The sequence below is a fragment of the Sciurus vulgaris genome (assembly GCF_902686455.1).
Source record: "Sciurus vulgaris genome assembly, chromosome: 9".
Lineage (NCBI taxonomy): Eukaryota > Metazoa > Chordata > Mammalia > Rodentia > Sciuridae > Sciurus > Sciurus vulgaris.
This window is the reverse complement of record NC_136469.1, coordinates 26,097,402-26,123,461: the sequence shown is the minus strand read 5'-3', so window position 1 is coordinate 26,123,461 and position 26,060 is coordinate 26,097,402. Positions and strand designations below refer to the sequence as shown.

General features: G+C 40.8%; 1 protein-coding gene across 4 annotated transcripts in view; it reads right to left on the bottom strand.

Moving 5' to 3' along the window:
* ARHGAP10 (Rho GTPase activating protein 10) overlaps positions 1–26,060 on the bottom strand; it is a 296,650-nt gene that overhangs the window by 73,527 nt on the left and 197,063 nt on the right. For all 4 annotated transcript variants that reach the window (XM_079154583.1, XM_079154582.1, XM_079154581.1 and 1 more), the window contains 2 exons: positions 24,665–24,770; positions 23,166–23,325 (listed from right to left, as the gene is read on the bottom strand). In XM_079154583.1, coding sequence (XP_079010709.1) covers positions 23,166–23,325; positions 24,665–24,770 — 266 coding nt within the window. The remainder of the gene's footprint in view (positions 1–23,165; positions 23,326–24,664; positions 24,771–26,060) is intronic.

Genomic DNA, 26,060 nt, shown 5'->3' with positions numbered 1-26,060 from the left:
CTGGGTTATAGGTGGTTCCATTCCGAGTTTTTTGAGGAATCTCCATACAGCCTTCCAGGGTGTCTGCACCAATTTGCAGTCTCTCCAACATTGGATGGGTGTACCTTTTCCCTCATATCCTTGCCAACACTTATTATTTGTTCTCTCGATAAGTGACATTCTGACTGGAGATGAAATCTCAATATGGTTTTGATTTGCATTCCCTAATTGCTAGAGATGCTGAAAATAATTTCACACATTTGTTGGCCATTTGTGTCTATTTCATTCTTTTGCCCATTCATTAACTGGATTACTTCCCCTTTCTTGGTGTAAGTTTTTTGAGTTCTTTATGTATTCCAGATGCTGAGGACCAGGTGGTGAAGATCTCCCACTCTATAGACCCATCTCTATGCTTGTTACCTTTGCTGCAGAGAAGCCTTTCATTTGTGATGGTGTCCCACCTACTGATTTTTACTTCTATTTCTTGCACATGAGAGGTTTTAAGGAAATTGGTTCCTGGGCCAATATGATGGGAGTGCTGGGCCTACATTTCTTCTAGTAGCTGCAGAGTTTGGTCTAATTCCTAGGTCTTTAGCCCATTTTCAGTTGACTTTTGCTCAGGGTGAGACATAGGGGTCCAGTTTTGTTCTTCTATTGTGGATATAGTTTCTCAGCACCATCTGTAAAAAAGACTGTCCTCTCTCCAGCTTGTTTTTGGCCCCTTTGTCTAGTATCGGATAACTGTATTTACGTGGGTTTATCTGTCTTCACGTTGTTTTTATGCTAGTACATGCAGTTTTTGTTACTGTAGTTCTGTAGTATAATTTGAAGTCAGATATTGGGATGCCTCTGAACTACTTTGGCTATTCTGGGTCTCTTATTTATCCAAATTAATTTTAGTACTCTTCTTCTAATTCTGTGAAGAATGTCACTGGTATTTTGATGGAAACTGCATTGAATCTGTATAATGCATTTGGTAGTATGGCCATTTTGACAATATTAATTCTGCCTACCCAAGAACATGGGAGATCTTTCCATCTTCTAAGATCTTTAATTTCTCTTAGCATTCTATAGTTTCCATACATAGATCCTTCACATACTTCATTAGATTAATTCCCAGGTGTCTTTGAGGTTATTGTTAATGGGATAGCTTTCCTAATTTCTTCATCAGATTCATTATTGGAGTATAGGAAAGTGATTGATTTATGTGGATCTTCTGCTACTTTACTAAATTTGTTTATGAGCTCTAGAAGTCTTCTGGTAGAATTTTTTGGGTCTTCCAAATATAGAATCATGTCATCAACAAACAGGAATGTTTTTATTTGCTCTTTTGAGATATACTTGACTGTAGAGTATATTTTGACATACGTACACAGATAACTTACTCTAATAAGGACCCCATCCTGTGCATGTGACATTTCACTGGTGGAGCACTCATATGCGAACACAGGAAAGTGATGTCCAATTCATTCCACCGTCTTTCCTATTCCTATCACCCACTCCCTTCCCTTCATTCCCCTTTGTCCAATCCACTAAACTTCTATTCTTCCCCCCTCCCCGCTTGTTAACAGGAATAATTTGAGTTCTTCTTGTCCTATTTGTATTCCTTTAATTTCTTTCTCTTGCCCAATTCTCTGGCTAGATTCTCAAGGACTATGTTGAATAGGAGTGATAAGAATGGGCATCCTTGTCTTGTTCTGTTTTTGGAGAAAATACTTTTTCTCTGTTCAGTATAACATTGGCTTTGGGTCTGTCATATGTAGCCTTTACAATATTGAGGCAAGTTCCTTCTAACCCTAGCTCCTTGGCTTCTCTAGTGTTATAAACAAATAGGAGCTGTACTTTGTCAAATGCTTTTTCTCTAACTATGGAGATAATCATGTGATGCTTGTCTTTAAGTCCCTTTATGTTATGAATTACATTTATTGATTTCTGTATGTTGAACCAACCTTACCTCCCTGGAGGAAACACTTGATCACGGCGCATCTTTTTAATGTGTTTTTGTATGCGATTTGCCAGTATTTTATTAAGAATTTTTGCATCTATGTTTATCAAGGACGTTGTCCTTAAGTTTTCTTTCCTTAGTGTGTCTTTGTTTGTGATATGAGGGTGATAGTAGCTTCCTAGGGTGAGTTTGGAAAGGTTCCCCCCTTTCATATTTCATGGAATAATGAGGAGGGTAAGTTTTAGTTTTTTTGGAAGGTATGGTAGAACTTGGCTGAGAATCCACCTGGTGTTGGGCTTTTCTTTCTTGGAAGGCTTTTGATAGCTTCTTCAATTTCCTTATTTGATAACGGTCTAAGTTTTCTCTATCATGTGGTTCAATGTGGGTAGGTCAAATGTCTTTAGGAATTTGTCAGTGTCCTCTAGACTCTCTAGTTTATTAGCATTTAGACTTTAAAAACAGTTCCTAATGACTCCGGATTTCTGTGGTGTCTCTTGTGATGTTTTCTTTTTCATGTATAATTTTATTAACTTGAGATTTCTCTTGGTTAGCTTAGCTAAGGGGTTATCAATCTTGTTTATTCTTTCAAAAAAAAACTTTGTTTCATTAATTCTTTGTGGTTTTTATTCTCAATTGTATTGATTTCAATAATTTCCAATCTTCTGCTGATTTTGGCATTAGTTTGTTCTTCTTTCTCTACAGTCTTGAGGTGTGATGTTAGATTATCTATTTGGTATCTTTCTTCTTCATGTGTGAACTCGGTGCTATAAACCTTCTACTGACACCTGCCCGTGTACAGTCCCAGAGGTTTTGACATGTTGTATCACTGTTCTCGTTTCACTCAGAAGAGACAAAGAAAGACACTCCATACTAGTTAAGGGAATCACTCAACAAGAAATAACTGTAGATATTTATGCCCCCAAACAATGGAGCCTCTACCTACATTAAGAAAAAAACCCTTCTCAACATCAAGAATCAAATAGACCACAATACAATAATATTGCATGATTTCAATACACCTCTCGCACCACTAAATAGATCATCCAGATACAAATTTAGATTCTTTTGAACTAAAGAACTAAAACATCTATAGAACATTTCATTCAACGACTAAATTCACTTTTTCACAGACACACATGGAACATTTCCTAAAACAGACCATATTTTAGGTCACAAAGCAAAATCTTAGAAAATACAAAAAAAAAAAAAAAAGACAATTCCTTGCATCCTATCAAATCATAATGGAATAAAATTAGAAAAGAAAAAGATAAACAGAAATCACTCTAACACATAGGGATTAAATAATATATTTTGGAATGATGAACGGATAGCAGAAGCAATCAGAAAAGAAATAAATTCTTATTTTTAATGAACTACAGAGTGTTCTCAGGGACACAGTTTAACTGTTTCAGACTTTTGCATTAGGAGACAATGTGGCAATGAAGAAGCTCTATGTTTCTGTAAAAACGTGAGATTATCTGTACAGTGTAGCAGGGAGACCATCTTCAAAGCCTAAGTACAGTTTCTTTTAAAGTTTTATTTAGCTTTTAAGTGACATAACTGTTCATTATTTGTGGGGTACAGTGTGAGGTTTCAATACATGTACACATCATGTAATGACCAAATAAAGATACTGAGCATCTCTCTCCTCTCACATGTTCCATCCTTTATGGTGAGAACATTCAAAATCCCCTTCAGGTATCTGGAAGTATATGACACATTAGGCACCCAGCTGGGCAGAAGAATGACAGAACTTACACCTGTGGTCTGACTATAATTTTGTCCACATGACCAATCCCCTCCCACCGCTCCATGGCTAACCATTCTGCTACTCTAAGATCAGGTTTTTAGATTCTACAAATGAGTGAGAGAATGTGGAATCCAAGGATAAGAACATCAAACTCTGCTGGACGATGCCAAACTGTCTTAGAAAGGATGCTCAATCCACTCTCTTCAGCAATAATAAAAGCACCTGTTTCCACCTTTCGTGTATCTCAGTGGAACTTCGACACTCTCCACATACAGGTGTTCTGCATCTGTCGATTTAGGCTCAAACTTGGGTAATCTTTCTTTTTGGAGACACTTTTAATAGAATCCATCTTTCCACTGTATTTTCTGACTCTTGTATATAAGGAAGCTATCAATTTTGGTAATTACTTTTAATCTTCTATCCTAATGAATCATTCTCATGTAATAATTCAATCTGTTCTGTAGGGCTGTCTATGTATACAACCTCTTTACCTTCCATTTTTATATATATTTTCTTTTTTTCTATGTAGTACTTCCAGACAACAGTGAGTCATGTTTCCAATATTTTAAGGGTTTTGACAATTAAACATAATACCAAGTTAAGGGTTAGATAATTTTAAAATATCTTTAGGAAGTAGCCACAAATTCTGCTTCATGAAAATACTATTTTAGGGATTGATGTAAATTTTATTGATTGCTTTTAGAGATCTGCTGAAAGGCTTTCTCCTTTTACTTAATAATATATTAATATATATCCTAATACTGAGTTGGGAAGAACCCAACTTAAATTGAATATTGTACTGTTAAGGTGCTATTTATATATTAATATATTTCCTAATACTGAGTTGGGAAGAACCCAACTTAAATTGAATATTGTACTGTTAAGGTGCTATTTGCTGATGTATTATTAAATATCTCTGCATAACATTCATAAACATAAGTGATCTATGACCTTGTCTTTCACAGGCTTTGGTCTCAGTACCCTGCTGACATCACTAACAGAATGTGAAGCTGCCCTTCACTGGGTTGTGGACCAGTTTAAACACTAAGAGAATTTAACTGCTTCTTTGAAGTTTAAAAGAATTCACCTGCGAAAATACGTGAGCCTGGTGCCTTTAGGGGAATGGATGGATGCTCCTGGAAAATCATTCTCACTTTTTTGTAATTATTTCACCAGTTTCATTCAGATTTTCAAAATTCTGTCCCCTCTGCACCCACAGTGCACCTCTGCATCTACACGTGAGCCTTCCCGGTCAGGCATTTGTTATCTTGAATAGCCTCACCCCAGTCTTATCTGTTTTGGTTTATTTCGTGCTCCCTCATCCCCTCCCTCAAAATGTAGATGGCTTTTCTCACTCCTTAATTTCTGCTTTTATATTTGTCATTTTCTTCTAATTTGGAGAGTGGATAGTTGGGTGTTCATTTCATTCACTCTGGCTTAATGATACATAATTTTCTCTCAGAATATCACCTTTGCCCAGTCCTTCAAATTCTGATATACTTGTTTTCATAAGTTTTTCTTGATGTTCCACAATTTTTTAAATTTCTATTTTGATCCTAGGTATCATTAAAGGTATCAGATTTCCAGGTGGGTGGAGATATTTTTGCTTCTATTGTTGTTGTTAATTGCTAGATTCTGAGTATTATGAGTCAGAACAAGTGGTATTTTTGCCTTTTGATACTTGGGATTTTTTTTGTAACCAAAAAACACTGAAGACACAGCTCCACTATCTTCTGAATTGCTATAGAGAAATATGTGGCAAGTCAGACATAGTGGCACATACCTGTAATCCCAGTGGCTTGGGAGGCCGAGGCAGGAGGATCACAGATTCAAAGACAGCCTCAGCAACTCATCAAGGCACTAAACAACTTAGTGAGATCTGTCTCAAAATAAAATATAAAAAGGGCTGGGGATGTGGTTCAGTAGTTAAGCACTCCTGGGTTCAATCCCCAGTATGAAAAAAAAAAATACGTAGCAGCCTGATGCATCCCAGATTTTTCTTTTTGCTCAAATCCCAATAATTGAACCACATTATGCCTTCTATAATGGATAGTTCTGAATGACTTAGAATGCAGAATTATATTTCCTGATATTCAGTGGACTCTGAAAAGATTGAGATGTCCCTGATTCAAAAAAAAAAAAAAAAAAAGGTTCTTTTATCATTATTTCATTCTATGTATTTGGTTCCATTACCTCCACAACACAACTACTGCTTTGTCTTCTTTCATCTCTCCTTTCACTGAATGTGACTGTTTCATCAATGACAGTAACTTGATTTTTAACTTTTGATTCTTTTCATTTCCATTTTAAATTTATTCATGTGTTTGAAATGTTGTTTTGGGCATCAGTCTTTTTTCTAACTCAACAAGTGCCTTTAAAAAAATTCTGTTTAATCACTTTATTTTTGAATTCCCATTTAATATTTAGTTCTTCTATAGGAAAATTTTAGTAAGTTCATATCTTTTCTTCTCTGGAGCAGTATTCCTTCCAAAATAGATTCTTGATCCACAGTTTACATTTTTCCCCTCCTGCTGCAATACATTCACACAAACTTCACAGTGGTATTTTTGGTTGGTTGGTTTCAATTATACTCATGTTATAAACGGGAAGCTCTGTCAACAGTTGCTGTTCGCACCACTCCACTGTGAGTGACATCTCCTTGAGTCTCTTCTGTTCTGCACACTACGATCTCGCCTGCCCTTTTTCTGAGGGTTCTGCAGCCTCAGAAAATGGTGAGCTAGGGCCTCTATAACACAATACCACAGAATAGGGGCTCGAATGACAGATCTCTGTTCTCACAGTTCTGTGGGCTGAAGAGCCAAGATCAAGGTGGCAGGAGGCCTGGTTTCTCCTGAGGCCTGACTTGCAGATAACAGCTTCTGGCTCATGTGGCCTTTTCTCTGTGCATATGCCACCCTAGTGTCTCTTGCTCTTCATATAAGGCACCATCCCTACTGGATTAGGGACCCACCCTTATGACCTCATTGAACTTTAATCACCTCCTTAAAACCCAATCTTCAAATACACATTGGGATTAGGACCTCATTGTTTGGATCAGCTAGCTCAGTTCAGCACACAACAGGTAGGTGCAGGACAAGGGGTTCAGCCAGGCCTCCATGCAGCCCAGTCACTGCCTATATCTCAGTGGTTTTGCCAACAGGCCCCTATCTGAGTTCACTCCCTCTGGCTGGGCTGTACATGATTCCAGCAGAGATCCTACCCGCCACCCCTCATGAGGGCAACCAGTTTACCAACCTCTTCCTATCATTCTTGAGGCACAAGATAAGAAGGTCATTTCTAAAAATGCACATTGCAAGTTATCAAGATAGGAAATGAAACCACCACCTTTCACCTTTACACTCGGGGTTCCTACCTTCCTCTCTTTCAGTAGCTCTTTTATGATTTAGCATTGCTTTTGATATTCTCTTTGACTGCTTTTCTGTATATTGCTGGAGATCACCAACACTGGGGTATTTATGATAAGGTGTCCCCAAGTACGTCACACCTGCTCTGTTCTTTCTAGGATGGAAAAGGAGGATCAGGGGAGCCTGCACTTTTGTAAAGGTTGCGAGTCTTTACCTAAAGATGCCCAGACCATCTCCTTCCCCTCTCTCCAAAGGAGTGGTTTTTAAGGCGTTCACACATGCATGTCCCATGTCCCTTCTGTGAAAGGCCAAGTTGAGAGTAAATCAGAGACAGACCATGCAAACTTTTGCAAACTTCATTCTCTGGTCAGTAACCTTTTCTTCCATTTGATCCTAGGGTTTTTTGTTTTTTTTTTTTTTTTTCTTTTACCCTAGTTTTGATTTACTATGAGATTTTGAGAACTTGTCTTCACCATCTTAAAACATGCATTTGTGAAAACTGTTTTAGATAATAAGTGCACAATAACACTTGCAAATATATAGGTTAAAAAGTAATATCCTATAATGTGGAAACTGTAACTTAAAAAGCTTCACTACCCCTCATCCAAATGTGTAATGGACTACATATTTTTATTAAATCATTTTACAAGCCCCCTAGTTTATTCACCTTCAGCAAGGATTCCTATCTTTGGAGTTGCTACGTGCCCTTCAATCACATGTAAATGGTGAAGATGCACTGGTATTTTTTCAGAAAGCAGAACTGTTACCTTTCATCAGATTCTCAAAGGAGTGCAAAGCAAAAACTAGTCAAGAAACACTGACCTCAAATAATGAGAGGAACGGCTGCCAAGAATGGGAGACAGGGAGCAGCAGAATCAACTTGCAATAGTTTGGATTTGTCTGAATAATAATGCAAAAAGTTTTCTTTAAGGTACATGGAATTCAGAGAAAAGCACAGCAGACTTCCAAAAAAAATTAGACTGCAGATATGTCTGGGCCCTACAAACTCAGTCTAGTAGGAACCACAAAATAGTTACACACAAGAAAATTCTCACTTGAGGACCTTTCCACATCAATCCATCACAAGTCCAGCTTACTTGTACTTATTAGCACATTAGGCACGTATGACCTAATTCCTTCATTAAATTTTGAAAATGATGACTAATCCTCTTAGTGGTCATTTCCCCCACTTCTACCTAAATAGAAATGACATTTCAGAGAAATTCAGTGATGGAGCCTCCCTTAGGAGAATATCTCAACTTTTACTTATTGCTAAAGTAGGGAAAGACAATTACCTAAAAATGGAACAGTCTACCTATAAATTCTATTTTCAATATTTAAATAAAGCAGAGCTGATTCAGCAACACATTAGAACGGGAGGTGAATGCCGAGAATGATGTACTCAAGATTACAGTCCAGATTTTGTGTTAGTTTCTTTACATGAACATATAAAGAATCATTTATTTACAAAGGATTATAAATCTTCCTCAAAACCTACTCGTTCAACCACTTTGGAGATTCGGTCTGGCACAGTCTGCAATCTGCAGCCCGGGTACACTTCCAGTAATTAAGAACAGTAATAATGATGACAAGCAACTCGCCAGCTGCACAGTGATTAATAAGACATTTTTGTGCACACCGCCAGGTACTGGCATGTGTGGTTCAAGTGACTATATAAAGCTCATGACTTTATGAAATCAAACACAGGGACTTCCTTTCTGACTCCCACACATTCCAACAGAGGCATACATAAGCACTTTTGTGCAATTTAAACTTGGAGCCATCCATCCAGTTAATATTGACTAAAACACTATGCATCATTTAAGCTTAAAGAGAAAAAAAAAATAGTTGTGTTTTTCTTGGGACAGTAGAAAGACCACAAGGAACTTCCTAACCGTGTGGTTCAACTGCCTAAAATCCCTTTTGGAACAAGTCAGGCTATAAATGAATGAAGCAAGCTGTGAGACCTTGGGCGAGTTACCTTCATTCAGCTCTGAGCTTTGCCTCTTGCATCACCTATGAACTACTCACAAACCAATACTATCTACCCCTTCAGGGTTGACTAGTTGATTCATGGTTTATATGATCTAGAACTTTCCAGGTCTGGAACACCAGGTGCTCCACAAGTCTTCTGTGCCCAACTTCTTCCCTACATAGACTAGAATGCTTAGGAAAGGCAATCTTGCATTTTATAATTATACCCATTCTATCCCTTGCAGCCCTTGCCCACCACTGTGAATGGAACAGCTAAGTCTCTTCAGAGGCAACAACAGAGTTGACCCACAAAGGAACACCTAGTACAAAAAGCCTTCAAAGTGTATGGGATCTTAACTTGGCTCTGAATAAAGAAAACAGCAACCATCTTGTAGATCAAACTCTAACAATCTTGGGGCCAAGTCCCTGGGTCTTCCCCATCAGTTAGACCTTATAATCCACTGCTAGCTCTTTCACTGAATTCTGGACTTCCAAAAAGTAAGACATGTTTGTTGTTTTCATTCTTTTCTGTCCACACAGTACAAGGCATATAAAAGTTTAAAGTTTAAGGTGAATTAATAACTGTATAAAAGGATACCAACCACAAACATCATATCATTTAACTATTACCATGAATAATTTCACATATATCTACTAGTAAAAAGAACATAATGAATTCCTGTGAAGACACTGTGTAATGATTTGGATCTGAGGTGCCTCCCAAAAGTTCCTGTGCTAAGGCAGGAATATTCAGAGGTAAAATGACTGGATTTGTGACAGCTGGCACTCAATCAGGCCATCCTAGTTTGGTAGGATTATTGCAGTAACTGTAGGCACGTGGGGAGTGGCTGGAGGAGGTAGGCCACTGGGGTGAGCCCTAAAGTGTGCCTCTTCCCTGGGGCCCCTTCCCATCTCTCTGCTTTCTGGTGACCATGAGTTGAGCAGCTTTCCTTTAACACACCCTTCCACCATGATGTTCTACCTCATCTTGGGCCCAGAGCAATGGAGTCGGCCAAACAAGGACTGCACCTCTAAAACCATTAGCCAAAATTAATTTTTCCTCTTCTTTGTTTCTGTAAGGTATTCAGGTGATAGTCATGAAAAGCTGATTAACACACAACTGGTAACATCCACACCAATTTCTAAGTTATTACCAGTGTCAGTTCATCTATATTTCTACACTGTAAGTACTGTGAAGAAAATTCCAGGCTATGTGAAGATCTTAAGGAAGTTTTGAATGACTTGGTATGACTCTGCTCTGGAATTCTAGATGACTGTATCTCTATAGTAACAAGAAACACTTGTTACGGGGTGTTCTCAGCTTGAGGTCTTAGTGCAAAATGATCAATAGAATTGACTGCAGTCTCAGCCCCAAAAGTGTAAGTTAAGTTCTTCCCCCAAATCACTACCCATGAGGGGAGACTTTTAGTATGACTAGTTAGGATAGTAAAAATAGATGATTATACCAAAAAAATCTGCAGAAGAAGAAAAAAACCCGAAAAGAGCTCATGAGAGGAAGACGGTGCCTGCACAGGATGCCGAGTTCACCTGTTGAATACTGGCAGAGGCAGATCACTTCAAGAATGTTTTTACAAAAAGATTTTTTAAGAAAAATATCTGAAACAAATGGAGGAGGGAGGAAATCTAGGGAATCGCTGTGGCACAGGTACTACCAAGAGGGGGAGTTCGGTTGAAAGGCAGAGGAGACAGGAAGAGCAGGCATGGAGGCACCTTCTGGAGAAAATGTGGGTCCCAAAAAGGCAGCACTCAAACAAGTTTAGGGTTAAAAAAAGAAATAAAGCTAACAAAACTGATTCCTGCCCTCCAAGGTCACTCTCAAAAGGAAATCAACCAAGTGGAAACTTAAAACAAGGGTACTTTTGAAGGACTTTCATCCTGTGCCAAGTTAACCTAGTGACTTAAGACTGTGTGGCATGTAATTTACTTAACCTGTGCTGACCACATTCTTCGAGATTCCCAGGCTCCTCCGAAGTCAATCATGTACTTTTTAATACAGATTATTATCACATATAATATGTACATATGGGATACAGTGTGGTAACTGGGTACATTTATTCAAAGTGTAATGATCAAATCTGGGTAATTACCATTTCTTCTCCTTAAATATTTCTCATTTCTTTGTGTTTGGGAACTGACAACATGCACTCCATCCACTGAGGGAAGAGATACTTCCAAAGCAAAAAAGGAAAGCCTGTGAATCCCAGCGATGAATATCCCTGCCAAATCATCAGGCCTTGTCCTCACCCCTGCCCCTCAAGTTTCTTGCCATGGCAATTAAAGGATACCATACCCAGTGTGCAGAGAAGAGTGAACACAGCAGGCCTGACCCTACTATCCTTAGGCCAGCCCTTAGGGGCATCTGGGAAGGTGGATGGCAAAGTGTTCTTTAAGCCGATATAAAACATTCCCTAAATGGTCAAGTCTGTTTGTACAAAAAAAATTTGCAGATGTTATACCTGCTTGCCTTCTGGAAGTCTTGAATTTTGGGACACACTAGGCAAGAGATGCCCACTTGACTACTCCCAGACAAATATCCTAGGAAGGGAATCTCTAGCAACTTCCTTCGACAGAAGCACAACACGTCTTGCTGCACTTTCGCTGCTGGGGGAAGAATATGCTCCCTGTAACCCTCTGTGGGGAGGACAGCATAAGGAAGCTACATGTAGATTCTCCTGGGTCCCGCCCTCCGGGGGCCTTTTCCTACCTGTGAAGGTACCTTCACGATCTACCTGTGAAGGCAAACATAAGCTAAGCACACTGCATCATCCCAGCAAGTCTCTGAACATGGGTGCCATCTTAAGGAGCCCCTGACACATTCAGAGATGGACCTAGAATTACTGGAGGTCACTCTGTAGAGGCCTCCTTCATCAAGGAGTCATTTTTTTCTCCACTCTTTCAGTGACAGTGGGAATTAGAGGATGAATGGAGTATAGCACAGTTAAAACTGATAAACCCCAGTGTGCATGGGCTAAGACATCAACCTTTAGGTTAGCCACTGTCGAGCTGATATTTATTTACCAAAACATTTAGTCAGGTGGGACATTAGTGTCTGACATTCTAATGATGCAGAAACAGAGATACTAACATATGGCCAGCTGTCAGGTACCTCTGACTAAATGTGGTTGTGACTCAGAATGCTTTTGATCTGCAGGAAAGTCAGAAGAATTGAACTGAGAAGATGAGCTTGCACAGCGAGGAGCTGATCTAGACAGACATCGTTCAGTCTTCTCTCCCACTTCCCCACTTCAACAGAAAGCTGCACACCAGTACGTCTCGAAATGATGGAAAAGTGGCCCTCTCATTATTTAAGCTGCTCCTGCTTAAATTATTATTATTTATTTCAGCATGGACTCATATCTTCCATGGTCAAAGTGAGGGATTTCAAAAGGTTTCCTTGGAGGCTGGCCCCAGGTGGGAAACAAAAACCACACAGCATTCTCAAGGGAATAAACCATGAATCAGATGTGTGGTATCCTTCCCTCCTGCTCCCCTAGTTTCCTGGGCAGAAGCATGGGAAACAAGTCAACTGGCAAATCCAAGAGAAGCTGAGTCTGGAGATATGTCCCCAGTCCCAACTTCTTATGGACAATACTGAAACTTGTGGTTTCCTAGGGGTCTAGGTTCTCAACCTCAGAGTCCCCAAAATTCCTGAAATCGTATATACATTCCTTTTGTGCCTACATAATAGACAAAACCCAAGGCTTTCATTAAATTTTTGAAGTGGCTACTGATGTAATAAAGCTTCAAAACTGAGGGAGGGAAAGGCTGTCAGACACAGGGATGGACTTTCAAATGCTATCTGTCCACATGAATGGCAGACCAGAGGACCAGTCAGCCAGGAGATGTGGAAGAATGCAGGGTGTATCAGAATACAGACTGAGGTTTCGAAAAACAATTCCCCAGTAAAAGAAATTATACACAAGTCAAGAGGAAAGCTACTTCTGGCTAAAGCTGTGGGCTGAGAACATTAAAAACTGAAGTGCATTAAAGAAGTGCTTGTCATAAAATTATGGGAAGAGAGCAACAGGTTCATGCTTGAGTGCCTTCAAAGGACCAGTTTCTGCCTCACACTATCTTGATCTGATACACACCCCTGATCTGTTTTCATAAGGACCAGGCCTACATGTTGCCTCAAGGTCATGCAGGAGATACCTCAGGTAAGAGAAGTATAAGTCACTGAATAACCTGTGTTCCTGAGGATGCAGGTGCTTTGTATCCTGGATCTTCTCACACTGTATAAAGTGTGATCTGTGACAAAAACCTTATCATGATAATATATGCCGGGCTGGTTCTATAACTCAGTGGAAGAGCACTTGCCTAGCACGTGTGAGGTGCTGGGTTTAATCCTTAGCACCACATAAAAATAAAGGTATTCTGTCCATCTACAACTACAAAAAGAATTAAAAATCAAATAAAACATTTTTTTAAAAAAAGATAAGAGGATTTACTAAAAGGTATCAGCAAGAAGTAGCAAGAGTTGGAATTTAAGACTGCTTTGATCAGCAACTAGAGGCGATCAAGAGTCAAGGCAGCAGCCCTCCCTTTCCTGCCTGTGCATTCCCCTCTCAGGGGCTGACAGATCTTCTCTGGCCACTGTCTTCCTGTTGCACCTAACCCACGGACAAGGGATTTTTTCAGCGCCCCCAGGACATGGGCAATCTCACCATAACTAGCTCAGTTTCTCCACACCCTGATTCCAAACTTCCAGGAGAGAGAATCTGACTCAGCCTGGTTTCTAGTTTGACTGATACTGTTTAACCCTGGTGCCACCTGCAGATCTGATGAAGATGAGACAAGCCCATCTCCACATCCAGCAGATCTCAGAGGGGCTGGGCTGCTGCCCAAAGTAAATATTTGTACCAAACTATTAGGAAGAATGACAGATTGAGGAGGGACCCAGAGACAAAAATGGAAAGTGGTTGAGTTCAGAGTCTAGAAAGTATCCTTCTCCCAGCTCTGCAGGAAATCTTTCATGGGAGAGCACTTTACAAGTATTAATGGCAACATTATTATTATAGAGGTCTCAACATCCCACAGACTGAGTGGAGCAGTTGAAATCCCAACTCTGAAAATGCTCTTCAATGCACCAATGCAACACTCAATAAGTTTCACAACTTGAAGCATTTTGGATTTAGGGATTAGGGATGGTCAACTGGTGGAATCTATACAAACATGCCAAAATTAAAAAAAAAAAACAACCTTAAATGTGGAATACTTCTGGTCCCAAGCATTTTGTGTGTTTACTTAACCATTATTACATTTATAAACTTTTATTCTTAATTCCATGGTTCAGAGAAAAAAAAAATCAGTTCTTAATGTATTAATGAAGTGATATTTTGTGTTTATGTTTCCCACTTATAGTATTTGGTGTGATTTTAAACTTATGAAAATATTTTTGCAACATCAAAGCATTCTATTTTCAGTGCTTTGGTGCAATCCACAACTATTCTGTATCTGCTATTTCTGACAATTAGTTTATAGTAGTTCAACCTATTGGTGACAACAAAGACAAAAAGCCTTCCTTCTAAAGCCATTTAAGATCGAAGAAAGTTTAGGAATACCACCTCCAAAGCCACACAGTTCTAGATTTGAATCTTAGCAATGCCATTTACCAGGCAAATTCTCAAGCTAAACCTGTCTCCTCATTTGCAAACTGAGGACAATAATATCTACTCCCCAGAGTTGTCAAGCAGGATATCAAATGAGATCATGCACATAACAGTGTGTGAGCATTTGTAACTACCAGTCATACTGCTACTGTATATGAATCATAGTGTTAGTGAAGAGGAGGAGGAGGAGGATAGTAACCGGAGTTTAGCAAAAGCTTTAGGAGAGGTGAAGCTGACAGGCCTGACATTGCCCAATGCCCCAGAAGAGGTAGCATCTATGATGTGGGGTTCCTGTTGCATTTGAGACAGCAAACTAAAATCCACATGAGAGGCCTTCCTTTCCTACTATAGCCACCAGATGTCAAAAACAGTTCATCCTTCAGTTTTCTCAACATGCAAACAAGTTAATACAATCATTTAAAGTAAAATGTGATTATTCACACATTTACCAGACAGCAGCAGTGCAGGGGTTAAGAGAAAGGCTTTAGAGCTGGACAGACAGGTTCAAATCCCAGCTGGGTCTCTTGCTAATTCTATGACCTTGAGTAAATCAATCAACTTCCCTCATGTGCAAACCATCAGTAACGTGCACAATCGGCCCAGCTTGTCCCTGCAACCACTCTATCAGGTGAGGACTTCAGTTATTTTTATTTTATAGACAAGGAAAATGGCAATGAGAAGAAGTAGATCACACAAGTCACATGTAGTAGAGCTGAGATCCCAAGTCAAGGAATTTTCCTTTACAGCCCACCATGTCACATTATGCCATACTGTCTGCAAAAACTTCAATGAAATGACATATAAGGAGTTGACCCTAGGCCTGGCACATGATCATCTATCAATGTTGGCTATTATCATTATTATTATTATTTCCAGTTTTATCTGGAGAGAGATGAAAGAAACGACTCTGGAAGATTTATTTTACAAAGAACAGAACAGTGAGCAGTAGGACCATGCAAGAAATCGAGTTGATACACACCCCACACTGACCTCCCCCTAGAGGAAAGTCAGCTGAGGTGATCTCTCCTGTCCACCTGCACACACACCATGTGCCCACCCCTCACTCTCTGGTTCTAATTTTCCCTTGCAAGTATTCTTCATGGTGCTGAGAAGGGAGAAAAAAAACAAAACAACAACAAAAAACCACATATTAAAATGAGATGAAGATAAGGAACACAATCTTCATGACCACTTTTGTTTCTGAAAATGCTGTTTGAAGGTCAAGTAGTAAGCGCCCATTTCTGCAGAGGACCCATCTCTGCAGCCCTGCATCTCCAGACACTCTGGCAGAGAATTTCAGAGTGGGCAGGACCTCAGAGGCCAGCAACCTCACTCCAACTCCCCAACTCATCTCTACCATGAAGCATTCCCATTACTGAAAGCATCATGCTGTTCTTGCTTCTACTGATCAAAAACTCACCTCTTGGCAATGTTCCACTCCCTTCTACTGAGTATGCTCAGAATGACAATGAAGAATACATCTGCTCCCCTCTGGATGGCAGGGCTCCCATTTTCTGGCGAATGCCCCAGTGCTTTTTCTTCACTGGGCACTCAAACGCCACCGAATGACTCTCATCTCCCACATGTTCCTGTATCAAACCACTCTAGCCCCATGGGAAAACCCCATCTACCATCTCCAGAGCTGCACTCCAAGCTCAAAGCAGAGGCTTCCTATGTCCTGGCTCAACAGAAACAGCAGAATGGGCAAGACAATGTCCTCATTTTCCCTTCTCTCCTTAAAGGAGGGAGAAAGGAAGTTAGAAAGTTTGGGGTTTTCAAAGCATTTTTTTTAACACTCCCAAAAGTAAAAGGCCATATTAAGAAAGAAAAAAAAAATACAGAGGTCATATTTTAATGCCAAGAGGCCAACTTCATGAAAACTCGAGGCAGGGGGAGCTCTGAAATTCTGTCAAATAATGCTGTAAGATTTTGACTCCAAAGAGTTGATACTTGGCCTACATAAAACTTTGAGAAACTTTGGACTTTTATGATTATTGTTGTTTAAGACATATTTTTCTCTCATATGAAAACTCGCTGCTTAGCAACTCAGGGCCAGCAAAGCTAAATCAAGAAGCATTTCGGAGTGGAGGTTTGTTTCTGTTTGTTTTTTCTTTTAAAAGATTTCTTTTTCCCATTAAATGACAAGCACACTCTATGACTGGAAGATCCCCTGCACTCAATTGAAAATGGTTTGGAAACTATTCACTCAGCCTCGTTTACGTTCAAGGATGATGGAGACCAATGCAAGAGTGATAAGATGTATGTTGCTTTTGCAGCAACAGGAAGGGAGCCGTGGACCGTCCTCTGTCAAAGAGACACAGCGACTGCTGCTGGGGCCCCAGGATATTGTTCTCCTCCAAGTGTTAAAGAGCAAAGCCTTTGGAGATAGACCTTCTCGGTTCAAACCTAAGCACTGCCACTTTCTAACTGTATGCTCACAGGTGAGCTATCCTCTCACTGGTACCAAGGGACAATGTAAGAATGTTACAGTTATATAGGGATACTATCACATATTGATACAAAGGGCATTTTATGGTTTTAATATGTATTTTAAGGGTGTTTATACATAACAAAAACCTGTGTGGTTGTACAAGATGAGCACTCCTTAGTGATCCAAAAGCAGGTAATGTCACAAGAATCCAATAAATGCTTTCTCATGCCAACCTCATGTCTTGGGCTACACCCTATGTATTATACCTTCTGTCCCTAAAATTTTCTTAACAAATTTGCATGCCATATCTCCAACTGTCTACTGGGTTTATGTTGGACATACAGATAACTAAAATTCATTGTGTACAATTTAAAATTCATTTCCGCCTCCAAACCTTTTTTTCTTTCTTTTATTAAGGGTGCCCCAATATTCTTCCATGATTAATTTTTTTCTGTTTTTTTAAATTTGGTGTATTATAATTATACATATTGCTAAGATTCACTGTTACCCTTTCATACATACATGGAATGTAATAATACCATTTGGCCAACGTCAATCCCTAGGATTGAATTCTTACAACACTTTCCTCAGAGAACACCCACAAATGAGCCCCTAGATTTCCCTATCCCCCAATCAGGGCAGGCCCTGACTGACTTCCCTTCTCGGGTTTCATTCCTCTTCCAGCTATTACAAACCCTGCTGTCAGATTAAGCTGTCTGAGGCAGTTTACTTCAAAACTGACTGGTCCTGGAACCTGTAATATTAAAAGCTAAAGTCCTCAAGTGGTGTTCTCAACCTCCCCACACCTGGCCCAAATCTCTTTCCAACCTCATCCTGTGCCACTGCCCATGTTCCAACAAGAACTGTTCCCAGAACATTCGCTTCCTCTCTGGGCTTCTGACTACATGATCTCCCATACCTGAAATGTCTCCTCTTAACACATCTCCACCTGTTCAGGCTCCACTCTAAAACTTATTCAAACCACCTACTCAGGGCAATTTTCCAGATTCCCCTTCGTCGTACATAAACCTTTCCCTAAAGTCTCTAAGAACACCTAGTTTCCACCATAAATGTAACTCCTTTGGGACATTTCTTCTTTCCCTTACTAGAACTTATGGTATCATTTCTCCCAAATCTCACTTCACATCTGACTCACAGCAGGCATGCAGGAAAAAAGGCTCTGAATTAATGCATAACAAGTTCATTTTGCAAAATTTGTGCAAAACTCACCAACTCCACGGCACAACACCAAGTCGAGGCTCCTCGGAAAGTTTACAGTACCCTTTCCACCTGGGAAACACAATTTTCTGGTTTGCAAGGTTAGAAAGACCTTGATTTTTTTGGCTCATAAACACTTCTTTTAAAACATCTTAATGTTTCGCATGTCAATGAAGCCAAAACATATGGTGTAAGTTTCCTATCAAATACATATGGATTTTATAAAAATAAAAGAAAAAAAAGCAAAGAGGCCGAGAAAAATGATGATCTCCAGAACAGATTAACTAGGGGTCTTTGACTAACTTTAGAATTCAGCTAGAGCTCTCCTGCTTTAATCCTGCACCCCTGCCATTATATCTTCCTTCCTCACAAGATTATTCTTTCAGCCTTACCCATCCTTCCTCTTTTACTTTCTTTCCCCCTCCTTGCTTGCAAACATTTACTCAGAGGAGCTCTATCCCTCCGCTCACTGCTTTGGAGTGAAAGGTAAGATGCTCGGGTGTGATCTGTACATCAGCTGTCGGGGAAACCTGTGGCTCATGTGCACACACACGTGTCCGTAGACTTTACATGGACAACTCCCTTGCCAGCAGAAATGTTCTCCCTCCGAGCAGAGCCTGGACTCTGAGATGTCCAGCTGAGCAGGAGCAGAGCTGGGAGTGGAACTGTACAAGGTAAAATGGGAGAGAAAAGGCGAGGCGACGGGGAAGTTCAGTTCTTAGAATTCACCGAGCCATGCCGATGCTCCTCCCCACAACCTCCACCTCCAGGCACTGCTGTTTCCTGGCCTTAACCCATGCACACCATGGAAAACCTGAAACTCAATCCTCCCTGCCTCCCTTCTCAACTGGAAGGTAGGCTGTGTGGTCACAGCACTGTCCAGTCTCAAAAAGGAAAACAAAGCCCTCCACTCAGTTCTATAAAGTTCCATCTCACAGCTGGGACACTTCCATCTGCTACGACTATGATAATGGCTCGCTGGTGCTACCTGGAAGTCAGATCTGTTAACCAGGTGACATTGGGACCAGCTAATTTCCAACAGAAAAACCATGTGCTTTTTCCTTAGCTTCAGATAAGGAAAGGTAACAGGAAGCTGTAGCATGACATGGAGTCCCTTCTTCCTAGGAGCAAGACACAGAACCTGAATTTCACAGCTATGGTCCATCAAAGTTCCCTAATTAGGATTTAACAAAATTAGGATTTAACGGAACATGGTTTCAAAGCTTGTATTCCATTTCTTTCTTTGGAAAATAAACTGTAGCTATCTTCCCATGAGCTGTCTGAAGGGTGTAGTGCACACTAATGAGGTTTAATGACAGTGTGACAATACCATAAATGGAGGCATCAATTCACCACCACTGGCTACAAAAACAAGGGGAAAAAACTACTACACACACACACACACACAAAAATCAAGTTGCTTTGACTATACTGGTAAAGGGAATCACTAAACTGGGTTTCCAGCTTAACTTTTCAGTGGAGAGCAGTATTCTCACAGCTGGAACTGCTCCAGCAAATGCAACAAAGACCCAAGAGATGCTCCCACAGTGCTTTGCTCAAAGGAACTACATGTCCTCCGACTCCTTCAAAATGTACTGAATGCATGAACTCATGCAATAAATATTCACTGAGCCCCTGACATGCACCAGGTGCTGTTGTAAGTGTACAAAACCATCTCTGCCCTCAATAATGCAGTAGGGAGAAACAGAATACAATTAAGAAAGCAAGTTATGTAGGGTTTTTTTTTTTTTTGGGGGGGGGGGAGGTACTGGAAAGTGAACTCAGGAGCACTAAACAACTAAGCAACATCCCCAGCCCTATTCTGTATTTCATTTAGAGACAGGGTTTCATTGAGTTGCTCAGTGCCTCGCCACTGCTGAGACTGGTTTTGGACTGCAAGTTACATCATGTATTGGCTGGGTAAGAGTTAAGGGATACCAGTCCCAAAACATGGTCCTCACCCCAGCTTTGACAGGCTCCCCAATGTAGGCTGTGGCTTCATCGCTCCACCTTGGCAGCTGTTACATGTTTGGCATACAATACAATCCCAATTTTAAAAAATCCTCTCAATACACAAAGGAATGACCAAGTGTCTTCAGAATTTCAAATTCCCTGTAAGAACAGTTACTAGTAAAGTGCTGAAAGGAAAGATGAGTAAAATTCAGAAGTTCCTAAAAGACTCTAAGTTGTTTTTAAAAATTATGCATTCCCTGTATTAGAGAAAAGAGAAGTGAGACAGCTCAGATAAGAGATCATTCATTTTCAACCAGAGTCTCTCGACCTAGAGCCCATCAATTTGGCAATGCAGGTGAAACTGCTGAAATTCTCAACACAATTGACAGAATGGGGGAATGTGATGTGCTTTTATATGAGAAGAGGGTTAGTAACTTTCATTAGCCTCTAAGAGGTCTACAATCCCATGAAGATTAAGCAGCACTGCCCTAAAGAATAAATGATTTTGAAAAGAACATATACATCTTTGTCCACAGAGAAAGCACACAACTGTAAATCCTGAGTCAGCATCTTCATTTTTCTTACTAGGCTTTCCTTAGAGGCAGGCAACTGGCAGTCCTGGTGAGCAAAGCAACACGGGAGCATCAGGAAGCCCCTGCTCCACATGTCCTTCACAGACCGTCCCACCTACATTTACTGACCCTGACAAAGGCCAGACAGAGTCAGGACAGCAAGCCACTCCTTCAGATTCTGAGTCCAAACCAAGCTCCCAGGGGTCAGAATAACACCAGCAGAAATCACACTCAGGTCTTGCTTGAAAACTGCTGTGAACAAAAGCCTGATGAACATGAGTGGAACCTTCTCCCATGTTCCAAACTGAAGCTCTCCCCCGAGATCTTATCAGAGACAGGAGATGCTTCCTCCCCAGGTCGGCCATTCCCCCTGCTGGCTATTTCCCATAGTTATAAGGGAGGTGAAAATTCAACAGCACAACATGCATGGCTAAGATAGCTGTTAAAAGTGACCTTCAGGTGATTCTGATGCTACTCCAGGGTTGAAAATTATGTGCGTAGAGTAGGGAGCAGCAAGTGTGTTCTGTAAAGGGTCTGACAGTATGTATTTTGCCTGGTGGGCTATCTGACCTCTGTTTTAACTGCTCAATTCTGCAGATATGTCATCAGAGTAGCCACAGATAATATGTAATTGAGGAGAAAATAACAGTAATCTGGGAAGAGGATCACAAGGCAACAATAACAAATAGTACTTAAGTATTTAAAATGTCACACTATTCACAAGAGCTAAAATATGGAATCAACCCAGATGCCCTTCAGTGGATCAATGCAAAAAGAAAATGTGGTATGTATACTTACATATGTGTGTGCGCGCGTGCGCACGCACATACATATGCACAAAAGGGTACTATTTGACCCTAGAAAGAACGAAATTCTGTCATTTTGCAGCAACATGCATGGAACTGGAAGTCATTATGTTAAATGCAATAAGTCACACACAGAAAGACAAAAAGCGCATTTGCTCGCTCATTTGTGGAACCCACTGGTTGATTCTGTAGAAGAACAGAATAGGTTAGTGGTCACTAGAGAGATGGGGGTGGGGAGATGGGAAGGTAAGGGGCACCAAAACAGAAAAAAGGAGTTACTCTGGTTCTTCTCTAGTACAGCAGGGCAACTGCAGGTTAAACCACCTATGATATATTTCAAAATGGTAGGAGAGTACGAAACTCCCAGGGCATAGAAACAACTAATACTAGAAGAGAAGGGAATGCTAATTACCCTGATTTGATTATTACGTATTGCATACATGTACTGAATTACCATAATGCACCCCATAGAATGCATGAATATCATATCACAATTTTTTTAAAATGTCACAAGGATATGGTGGGAGGGAAGAGTGCATTTTAGCAGTTTCTGCGCACCCTGACAAGGATCTCCTAATCCAAACCAATTAACCCCATCCCCAAACTATAGGTATATGAGCCCATCCCCTCCCCGCCCCTGCAGATGTAATGCAGGAGTCTAAGGGAGGAGTTCACCCTTCCCTGGCTTCTCCTCCTTCACTTGCCATTTACTACGGCTGATTCAACCAGGAAGACTCTTTGCAAGGTAAGGTGACCTTTAAGAATGCAAACAGATGCCAGCCATAGCCAGTGGCTAGCAGGAGCTGCTCCTCCACACTCGCTCTCAGTGATGTTAACAATACATGTGATATTTTGGATCCTGAATGTTTCCCAACGGCCCATGTGTTAGAGGCAGAACATGGTGGGAAGAAGTCCCTATGACATTGGGGCATGTCCTTAGAGGAGACAGTCAAAACCCACATGCTCTTCCTGTTTCCTGGCTACCATGAGAGAGCAGCTCCCTGGCCACATACTGGCACCATGATGTCTGTGCTGCAACATGCGCAACAGCCACAGGGCCAAGCAACCATGGACCAAAACCCCTGGAACCGTGAGTCAAAGGAAAACTTTCCTCCTTGTAAGTGGGCTGTCTCCGATCTCCTCTTGCTCTGTCTCACTTCCTTTCAACTTCCTTCATTTGCTTTATTGTCTTTTTTCAAAGCCCCAAAGCCCTAACTTGATCAAGAGTTTAGGAGTGCTACAACACAAAATTTCAGTAAGAAACCCAAGAATGCAAGCAACAAAAGAATCTCAATTCCCAAACACACTGCAAATATTTATCTACATCTGGATTACATGTTTCTCCATTAAACCAGAAAGATAAGAGAAGACAAGGTCCAGATTTATAGAATTCCATCAGAAGACAGACGCTCAATGAGAATTTCGTAGTATTAATAAAATTGACTCCGACAAGGAGAGAGGAGAACTCTAAGGGGCCAGTTGTATATGACATGGTAACAGGCCCCAAAGAGGAATTCTCTTAAAGGAAAAAAACAATTTTACCTTTTCATGATTTTCAATTAAGATTTCCACCACAATATTCTGGAACTTCAAATCCATGATGGCAGCAACAGTCTCTTCCTGTGGCCTCATCAGAGTTGGTCCAAACACCACTCCTAAATTTGCCACGGTCATTAAATTCTGCTTGGAGTGATTTGAAACACTAATATTGAAGAAGGGGGAAAAGATCTGTGTTTAATTTTGCAGCAATAACTGTAGAACATACAGTGCTCGGCAATTCTATGTTTTCTTTAAAACGAAGACTCCTGGGACTCAAATTGCCCTCGGGATCTGCCTCTGAACACAGGGATCTGTCTGCACTACTTGGTGAGGCTCCCACTTGCTCTACTACCTCTCTCTGATGTTCTCCCATAGTGGCAATGGCTTTCTTAATAATTCTGTATATACGTTAAATTCGTTTCCTCCCAAAACGTAGGATACCCCACCTTTCCCCAGATCATTACATCCTTGTTTCTAGAGACTACTGGACTGTGTGGTACCTTCATAAGAATCGCCTTCACAAACAGGCAGAGCATGATCAGAACATGATCAGAACTCACTCCTGCAGCCCAGCGCCATAGTGCTGTAAACAACATGGACAGCCGTCCTCAGCAGCCCTGCCACTTAATTCAGGCCTCAACTCAAGGACCTCATTCTCAGAGAGATCTTTTATAGTAACCCTCTGTATAGTCTGCAATCAACACATATTCTCTCTTTCCTTAATCAACTATGTTTTTTACTCTGATATCTGAAATAATTTTGTATTTTTATTGTTATCTGCTTATCTATTCACCTTAAAAAGTTTTGTGAAAGTAGGAACTTTGTCTGTCTTGCTTAACTGTGTACCTATTGATACCTAAAAAAGGCATTCAATAAATATGCATTAACCAAATAAAAGAAAGGCTATACCAGAAAGTCCTCAAGTGAGCCATAATATCTTCTGGCCTTTAATTTTATTTATGTAAAATAAAGTTTCTGAAACAGTGTTCCTTGCCTTCCTCTGTGAAATTTTATAGTTATAGTGATCTGAGAGTCATTTATATTTGGGCGAAAGGGCTAATCCTCCGCTGACTTATTAGATTTTGCTAGCTATTTAAAGAGTGGACCCTATGAAATAACACCCCATTACTGGATTAAACAAACAAAGAACATGTTCAAACTCAGTTAGGGAGGTGTGAAACCATGCTAAATTTGCTAACGGATTTATAATTCCATTTCCAGAATCTGTATATGGGCAATATATAGCATTCTCCTCTTTTACTTCAAATCAAACCCTGAGTTGCTGGCAATGATGCTAAGCAAATAATTATACAACTTCACGAAGGCATCGGATTTCACCACTCTTGTCCAAGACACACATAATGAGTCAAGCGCCCAGCCTGCCCTTTCCAGGTGTGGTCCCTGGTATTGTGTATACAGCCTCAGCTCCACCCGAGCCAAATCCAAGCACAGAGCCGAGCACCCACAGCAGAGAAAGTTCCGGGGAGGGAAGAGAGACTTACTTCGTTAAATGCTTCACCAAAATATCCAACATCTCTTTATTTTTCTCTGGAAGTTTGTGCACCAAGAAATGGATAGCGTTAACACGAGATTCTGGGCTGCCACTTTCTTTACCAAAAAAAAAAAAAAAAAAAAAAAAAAAGAAAAAGAAAGAAAGAAAGAAAAGAACAGTTAATAAAGTACTTGGAATCAAATATATTCCCCTAAACCAATAATTCTAACAGCTCATCTGTTCATGGTCTAAAAACAGATTTTAACTATATTTTGCCACCTTGAAAAGGAAAAAGATCTCTTTCCCGGTATCATTAATCTTCTGACATCCTCACACACACACACACACACACACACACACACACCCTGGCCTGTAAGGTAATTTCCCTGGGTTTAAGTAGATCAGAGGGCTGCTCTCGCCTCTCCGGCAGCCCTGCCACACTTCCAGCCATGGAATGCAAGTTGAATACCAGCAACGAGGCTGCTCCCTCTTATGGGTCAAACTGTATCCCCCAGAAGATGCTGAAGACACCTCAGAGCGTGCCTGCTCGAAAAACTCAACCTGGGACTTACTTTAATCAGGTGTTTACCACAGGCATGGAAATAACTGCGTACATACAGAAGGTCAAAGTGTAGGCTCACAGTGCCCAAGACACACGAGGCATGGGAGCCACATAGAGCTGCCGAGGGAAGCACCAGGGTCATCAGGAGGCCGAGGGCGAGGGGAAATGTGGGGAAAAGCCTTTACTGAGGTTTTTGCAGGAAGGAAGTGCAAGCAGGTTTAGTGTTGGCCAGTTTGACTTTGGAGGATTCTGGGGCAAAGGAGCTGTCCCCACTTGTCTGGTACCTGGCCCTAGGGTAACAAGGGATGGAGAATACTGGCCTGCAGAGAGAGAGTCCACTGAAGGAGGGGTGGGAGATGGAAGTTCACACACGAAAAGAGTGCTGGGGGTTAGCATCTCTAGGAATGGGCTAGCCTGAGAGAGGCCATCTTCTGGGGTCATGATGCTCAAGTTCTAAAATATCAGTTATAAGCCATGCTTAATACAGTTTACTTATCTGAAAACAGTCCTTAGCGATATCAGTTAAGATGACATCATAATGGGGGAGGGCAGAGTCCCTTAACCCAGTAAGACCAGTGTCCTCAGAAAACAAAGAGGGAAGATGGTCAACTGGAGATAGATGGGTGGGGGGAGGGTATCCCCGACAGCAGAACCAGCAATCAAAGTGGGCATCTGCAAGCAGAGGCACGTTGAAGATGGCCGGGAGTGAGTGGCCAGGAAGGACCCTTCCCACCAGTCACCAATGGAGCAAACCTTGATTTGGACGTTCAGTCCCAGTATTGTGACAGAATATATTTCTGTTCTTTTAAGTCACTCGGCTTGTGGTACTTTTGCTACTGCAGCC